At 35.7% G+C, this 7,110-nt stretch overlaps 3 protein-coding genes across 3 annotated transcripts; 1 reads left to right on the forward strand and 2 right to left on the reverse strand.

Annotated features, from left to right (window-relative positions):
- Window positions 1-993: 993 nt before the first annotated feature.
- LOC105795189 (40S ribosomal protein S29) lies at window positions 994-1,913 on the reverse strand. The gene is made up of 3 exons (XM_012624710.2): window positions 1,779-1,913; window positions 1,303-1,402; window positions 994-1,194 (listed from the first exon to the last, which is right to left on the reverse strand). The coding sequence occupies exons 1-3, from the start codon at window positions 1,838-1,840 to the stop codon at window positions 1,186-1,188; spliced, it is 171 nt and encodes a 56-aa protein (XP_012480164.1). The 5' UTR covers window positions 1,841-1,913; the 3' UTR covers window positions 994-1,185.
- An 808-nt stretch (window positions 1,914-2,721) lies between these two features.
- LOC105795191 (uncharacterized) lies at window positions 2,722-4,649 on the forward strand. Its single transcript, XM_012624711.2, has 4 exons — window positions 2,722-2,838; window positions 3,006-3,145; window positions 4,071-4,196; window positions 4,323-4,649. The coding sequence occupies exons 1-4, from the start codon at window positions 2,803-2,805 to the stop codon at window positions 4,501-4,503; spliced, it is 483 nt and encodes a 160-aa protein (XP_012480165.1). The 5' UTR covers window positions 2,722-2,802; the 3' UTR covers window positions 4,504-4,649.
- Window positions 4,650-5,158: 509 nt separating this feature from the next.
- On the reverse strand, window positions 5,159-6,883 carry LOC105795192 (uncharacterized protein At2g23090). The gene is made up of 3 exons (XM_012624712.2): window positions 6,681-6,883; window positions 6,508-6,548; window positions 5,159-5,446 (listed from the first exon to the last, which is right to left on the reverse strand). Exons 1-3 carry the CDS (start codon window positions 6,754-6,756, stop codon window positions 5,327-5,329), a joined length of 237 nt encoding a protein of 78 aa, XP_012480166.1. The 5' UTR covers window positions 6,757-6,883; the 3' UTR covers window positions 5,159-5,326.
- Between the last annotated feature and the right edge of the window lie 227 nt (window positions 6,884-7,110).

A 7,110-nucleotide genomic window follows, 5' to 3' on the forward strand; every position in this document is an offset into this window, starting at 1 on the left:
CTTTGTTAAGCAACATCTTAACAGGAGAAGTTGATATCTTAGCTCTCTTACAAGGAGTATTCTATGTTTAAGACATATTGCCTACTGTTTAGGAAAAAAAAGGGACCATTATGCATAAATAAACTTAAAAGCTAAGTTATGGTGCAATAGGGTAGCATTACAAACCTATTATAAACGTGCTATAGAGGCCCACAAGTTAAGTAAACTTCTAGATTAAATTGGGATTTTACAATCCCTCTGTTCTCTAATGAGAGACCTTGGATGACCCAAGAGAAAATGATTCTAACATGCATGAACCATACTAAAACCGAATGGCCCAAAGCAATAGCATCTTTTACATAAAGACTACAATTTTGACGGTTTCAATGAGTAACTAATAACTGCTAAATGCTAATCGTTTTTCGAATATCAAATGTGACAGTAAGGCTTCAGAACCATACATTCTGTGGGTTTTAAGGAATAAATAATTTAAGCCAGCATCTTAATTCCATTTAGAGAACACAGGAAATGCCAATAACCAACAAGATCATCACCTTGCAAGGACAATCAATAAGCACACTTAACAATATGCAGTCACTCCATGGACCATACTAATCAAACGCCTTTAACACCATAACAAGACCAAACAATAAGACTTCAAAACTATATGTACTGTGGTTTTTAATGAATAAACTACGTAAGCCAACATCTAAATCCATTTAGAGAACACATAAAATGCCAATAATTAACAGGATCATCACATTGCATAGACAATAAGCACACTTAACAATATGCAGCCATTCCATGGACCATACTAATCAAAGTCCTTTAACACCATAGCCTATGACCAAATATGACAATAAGACTTCAGAACCATACATTCTGTGGTTTTTAATGAATAAACAATTTAAGCCAACATCTTAATTCCATTTAGAGAACACATGAAATGCCAATAATCAACAAGATCATCACATTGCAATGACAATCAATAAGCGCACTTAACAATAAAGAAAATACCAAATTAAACCAGTATGATTACTTCATTGAGGAACCACAAAGTATTCTTAGTTCGACAATCACTTTGGTAATTCACCAAAACAAAACAGCATCTTGTTCTTTCAAATTCAAAAAAATAAAAATAATAACATACTACAGAAGGCTCATAGAGGGACAAAGTCCTTCCTACTTTACACCATACAAAATTCTTCAACGGTACTGCAAAGGAAAAAAAGACAAGAAAACACCCAAGTTTAAGAAACTGTTGATATGAACAATTATGAAGATTGAAGATTAAGATAACGTTAACCATCAAAAGAGTAATACCTTGATGAATCCGATTTCCTTGGCATTGCTACGGAAGCACTGCCTGCAACACATGAGACCGTACTTCCTGATGATGGCATGGGGGTTCCCACAAACACGGCTATCAAAACAAAACAAAACAAACAATCCTAAGTCATTGTAACATAATAAAACACAACAAGACAATAACAGATTTGACAAAAGCCTAAGATGCTACTACTCTCACATTTATTACTAATAATCTCGAACAAAGCAAATTCCCAGCCACTAACACTTATATACAAAAATAAAATTGCTACATCGTTCGATTAGGTATCGAAGAAATCAACAACCTAAATTTTGATTTCATTCCGTTGTACTACTATATGCCTAAAATAAAACATCAGTCGGAAAACTAGTAATACATGCTAAGGAGTAAGGAGTTAACAAAAATAGCTCTTGGGAATTTTGCAATGCAAAAAAAAAAAAAAAAAAACAGAGAGAGATGAAACAGTTACCAGGCGCGAGAGCCAGGGCCGTAGGTTTTGGGGTGAGAGTTCCAGACGTTAGAGTGACCCATGATTGCTCTGAAAATGCGAGAGAAATGAGACTGGAATTGAAAACCCTAGATTTCACGGAGGTGTTTGGATCATTTAGAAAATGATTATATATATGCGGAGCCTAAAACCCTAGTTTCCGAATTAAGCGGGGCCCCGATTTGCTGACCCGTATACAGCTGTGGGTTTGTTTGTTCCATAAAAGCCTATTTAGGCCCAATAACATCTCCTGGCCAAACTAGTTTATAAGTGGCCCAATAATATGATTAAATTAAAGATGATATATAAATGATTTAAATTGAAGTTGCATTTTTAAATCGGAAAAACACATTATTTAATTAAAAAACATAGGGTAAACTATATTATTAGTTACTAAATTATGAGTAAGTTTTATTTTTAGTCACTTAACTAAAAAAAGTTACAAATTGGTGACTGAATTATTCTAAAGTTTTCATTTAAGTTTCTAAACCGTTAAAATCGATGTTATATAGCTTTCTCTGTTCGAAATAACTACACCAGTTGGAAGCTCTCTTCCCCCTTCTCATCTACAGTTTAGTTTTTGTCATGAAATAACTTTGGACATCATGAATATGCAAACCGAAATTCAAACAACTTTTTTCTCCAATATCTGACATTGATCTTTAGATCGACTTGGATTTAAGGTATGCTCTTCTACTCGTTGATGGGTATTAATCTACCGAACTGATATTCGAATCGTCACTTGGAGCTCACTGACGAAACTTTTTTTAAGAAAAAGCTTAATAGCTCAATGACTTAAATAAAAACTTTTGTATAGTTTAGTGACTTAAATGAAAACTTTTGAATGGTTTAGTGATCAAATTGTAACTTTTTTAGTTAAATGATCAAAATGAAAATTTAACCATAATTTAGTGACTAAGGGTAGAATGTACCCAAAAATAAAAGCATGAAACTAAATTGAAGGATATTTTAACCCTAAAAGACTCGTCTTTTGCTGGCAGTCTTCATGGCGAACCGAGCGGGCTCTTCATCGTCACGCCTGGTAACCATTGATTTCATCGCTAATTGATCTCTAAAAATAACCATCGACACATTTGTTCTTTAACACTTCTGCAACTATTCTGCTACTGAATTTTCTTGAGCATTCCATTTCCCAGTAGTTTCTTCCATTTTCACTAGTTTTTTTTTTTAATTCATTTGCGTTTTCAGGAAACCCTTCACGAAGAAGATGATTACGACTCATACGGCGCCGAATCAGGATGGGTGGAAGCTAAAACGCACTGTGATCACTTGCCTTCCCTATCTTCTGATCTCACTCACATTCCAATCCCTAGCACTCCCTGCAGCAGGTCATTATCCCCTATGTTTTTTGAATTCTATAATTCTTGTTAAACTTCTTTAATTCATGTCCTTGTTTGGTTGATTATTTTGATACTTCTAATAAAAAATTGGGTTTAGACATTTAGTTTTCGTAACATATTTGCAGTTAATTTTTTGGCTTAATTGCCTATACCTGAAGTGATCTTCTGATTCATATTGAGGGACTATTAATAATTGGCGAATCTAGGAATACATGGTTAAGGGGATCCAAGATTAAATTATAAATTTTTGCGTTAAATTGAATCATTAAGCTTTTAGAATAGCTAAAATGCAATTTTTATATTTTAATCAAGGGAGGCTAAGGTCCTGCCTATGGCATGTAAATGAGATACGAGTGCTTATAAGGGATTCGAGTTCAACTTGAAAATTTTGAATTCAATTTGGTATTTTATAGAGTGATCTCAAGCTTGCTATCGATCAAGCCAGCGAAATTTGAGCATTTTAATACTCAATTCAAATGCATCATGAGCCTAATCGAGTTTTCTTTTTTAGTACATTTTTATATTATCATGTAGAAAGAGCTTAACTCCGAACAAGCTTAATCAAGCTAGAGTTCGAGCTTGAATACGAAAATTGATCAACAAGCTTAGTTTAAGCTCAAGCTTGAGTTTAGAAATTCATGTTCAAGTTGAGCTTGAGACAAGTATTGAGTCCTGAACTTTGAGTCGAGTTTGAGCTTGAACTTGTCACTAATCGAGTTCTGCTTGACTCGATTACACCCGTAGGTCCCTGCTTGCCCTCCTTTGCATCCACCTCTGCTATTAGTATTTTAAGTAATTGAGCTACTAAAACATCTCTGAAGTTTGCATTTTTAGGATTCTTTAATGTAGATTTTTAGGGCAAGATCATACGAATTCATTATCCTAATCTTACAAAACATTTTATGCATACAAGGTGCCAGCACCCAAGTGAGAATTGGTTATGCTTGTCCTGCAAAGTTGTGCTTTGTAGCCGTTTTGTGAATAAGCATATGCTTGAGCATTATCAGCAAACAACCCATTCCATAGCGCTCAGTTTTAGGTATGTAGTTATAATTGCCTTCTATTTTAACTTCCCATTTTGCTATATATTTGTTGCTCGAGAAAGAGAAAATATCTACGGAAGTTTTTCTCGGTAACTTCTTTTTTCTTGGTTGTGTGAATCCAGTGACCTGTCAGTTTGGTGTTTTGCTTGTGATTCTTATCTCGATGCTCAATTGATTCAGCAACTGCGACCTTTTCATGAGACAGCTTACATATTGAAATTTGGTCAAGCCCCTCCTTTTCGGTCTGTTGAATCTTCTCGGGTGGACGATAAACCGGCCATGGATGTGCCATCAAGCAGTTGAATCTGGTATGGTTTAGACCGAAGGGCTGTAATGGCAAAAGAAGGCTAGTTTGGAATTGAATCAAACAATAAATTAGTTGAATTTAATTATATGAGTTCTGTTCTATGCATACTGATGGCTAGAAATAGATGGCTTTTTCAGGTTCATATTGCCTCTTCCAAATACAAAACCACATATATTTACTCAGTCTAGGTTAAGGCAGAGAAAATTTTGCATACCTTATTCAGCTGTTGAGATCTTGCTGCCCTTATGAATTGTTTCAATCTCGACACATTTAATAATTTACACAAACATTTGATCTTCTGCCCATATAAATTTACTCAGTCTAGGTTTTTATCTGAATTGTTTTTTGATATTGAATAAGTCTTCATTAGACGACCAGGCATTCTGTTACACAGAATTTGCTGCCATGTCATAGACCTTGTATTACTAAGGTAAACTGTGTGTTTCGGTTGTCAAGCATTTGTTCAGGTTTCACTAATGCACCTGCATTCATGTAGACGGATTATTTTCCGATAGGGTAGTGAGTTCCCTCGGAATGGATCCCTGTTAGATTTTTGTTTAGATGATTGTCTGATAGATTCGAGCACGACAACTTATCGATGTTTAAGTTAGGGGAATCTCAGTGACTTATGTGAAAGATACAAATCCATGATTGAACACAAACATTAAGTTTGCACGAATAAAATCAGCTAGTGAGTTTTTTACAGGCTTGTGAAAGAGAATTTAAGATAAATTATAGAGTACCAAGATACAACATAGATAGATGATATGCATTACAAGCTGTCTTGACATCTCCGTTCTTTCTGTGGAGTTTAGATGTTTATTTTTTAAGATGAGGAAAGCACGCGTACACGTCAGACTTTGGATGCTTCGCCTCAGCGTGCTCCCGGCATTTCACTTCCGTTGTGGTACACATGAATGTTTGCATACACACCTTGCACTGTTTTCAGGCACCATCATAAACCAGTTATGTTATCAGAGGAAACCCAAGCAAAGGACGACAATGATATGAACAAGAAACCAAAACCCGAGTCATGTATCTGATAATGTAGTTCAATGTGTCTAAATTCATTTTGACAGTATCAACTAATGATGTAACATGATGAATGTTCGAAGTTAAGAAATGTTATTTCTAGAATTCTCAATTGCATTTATTACCAAATTCCACTCAAACAGAACACTAGAAAGGCAGTTTTTGCAATCAATGATTACTTATTATAAGAATTTTAGGAAGGCTCAGACAATCATACAAATTCTTCTCATCAATATTTGTAACTTGAGAAAGCTCATGCAAGAGAAGCTTAAATTCAAGTATTGTGTCTGCTCGTGGTTTTCTTCAATGGAAGATGTAGAGAAAAGGCCAATTCCTCCCTGAAATGTCTTCCAAGTGTCATCTGTTGGGAGTCGATAAATCCCTCAACAGGTAGGTATTACCCTCGGTTGGAATTTGTCTCCCAACTCTAACGAGAGATCAAGTGCTTGAGGCAATGGGTTCATAGAGCGGGAGTAACTTTTCTTCTAAGTGGCATACACCACGCACTGTCCATCTCAACGAGGTGCTCCAGCTGTGTGAACCTATCACCTCAAGCATTCAAGCTCTCGACTTTCCGAAGACAAACTCTTATCACTTTGAAGACTTCGGTCTCCCTCGACAAAACAAAATAATGACCAAAAGTCGACTGACAATGAACAATTGACAAGCGAAAAACACTCTCAAATCGTAATTCGCGCGTAGGAACTACGCAATAAGTTCCCATGAAACCATACAAAGCTTTAATCCAAGAATCTCTCTCAAGAATTTCAACAAACACTCTCTTCAAAATACATCACAACAAAAATAGTCAAACTACAAACACAGAAAACAAGCGAAGGAAATCCCAACTTTTTCAAAGGAAGATAAACAAATAAATCATAAACCACTGGACAAAAACAACAGATCAAGCAAAGTACAGTTTTAAAATCAAAGAAAGAAATGAAAACCAGAGCATCCAAAGATACTACCTGGATGGACATGGCCTTCTTGTTAGACTCAAGCTGGCTTCCTATCAAAAAACCAAAGCTTAAAGATCAATGATGGATCTAACTAAAAAGATGGTCTAAAAAAAACAGACCCAAAGATTAGCAAAGAGATGGAGAAAGAAAGAAAAAGTGGAAAGGAAGGATTTGGGGAGCACCTTTGCCAGCAGCTTTTTGCTTTTCCAAGTTCTTCTCACGGGCCATCTTGGATTTTTGGCCATTTCCTCCTCCCATGGTGGATTGATGAGGGAAAAAAAGAAGGGTTTTTTGATCGAATTGGAAGTGAAAACTTGGAAGAGGGAACTATCAGAGATGATTAAGGCAAAATAAGGGAAATGGGGGGCAGAATAGAGACAAGACTATGAACCACAAAGAAAGTAGATTCGAATAAAGTAATGCAAGTGGGGGCCAAAAGGATAGAGGCTGGAAATCGCCGATAAAGGAAAACGCCAACTAGTTGAATTTAGGTACATCAGTCAGATCTGTTACTGTTCTATATATCACCCGATTGTGAGGTGGAATTAGAGGGTATTATGGGGGAGTTTGGGTTCGGATCGAGTTTATTTAAAGTATTTAAATTAATTATTT

The sequence above is a fragment of the Gossypium raimondii genome, chromosome 3 (assembly GCF_025698545.1).
Source record: "Gossypium raimondii isolate GPD5lz chromosome 3, ASM2569854v1, whole genome shotgun sequence".
NCBI lineage: Eukaryota > Viridiplantae > Streptophyta > Magnoliopsida > Malvales > Malvaceae > Gossypium > Gossypium raimondii.

Bases quoted from the DNA above. Each gene is read 5' to 3' on its own strand.
- LOC105795189 (XM_012624710.2), bottom strand. From the start codon at position 1,840: ATGGGTCACTCTAACGTCTGGAACTCTCACCCCAAAACCTACGGCCCT. The intron at 1,403-1,778 runs GTAACTGTTTCA...TTGTTTTGATAG, and splicing joins GGCCCTGGCTCTCGCGCCTG to CCGTGTTTGTGGGAACCCCC.
- LOC105795191 (XM_012624711.2), top strand. From the start codon at position 2,803: ATGGCGAACCGAGCGGGCTCTTCATCGTCACGCCTG. The intron at 3,146-4,070 runs GTCATTATCCCC...TATGCATACAAG, and splicing joins CCTAGCACTCCCTGCAGCAG to GTGCCAGCACCCAAGTGAGA. The intron at 4,197-4,322 runs GTATGTAGTTAT...GTGTGAATCCAG, and splicing joins TCCATAGCGCTCAGTTTTAG to TGACCTGTCAGTTTGGTGTT.
- LOC105795192 (XM_012624712.2), bottom strand. From the start codon at position 6,756: ATGGGAGGAGGAAATGGCCAAAAATCCAAGATGGCCCGTGAGAAGAAC. The intron at 6,549-6,680 runs GTGCTCCCCAAA...GTTTTTTGATAG, and splicing joins GCAAAAAGCTGCTGGCAAAG to GAAGCCAGCTTGAGTCTAAC. The intron at 5,447-6,507 runs GTAGTATCTTTG...GCCTGAAAACAG, and splicing joins AGAAGGCCATGTCCATCCAG to TGCAAGGTGTGTATGCAAAC.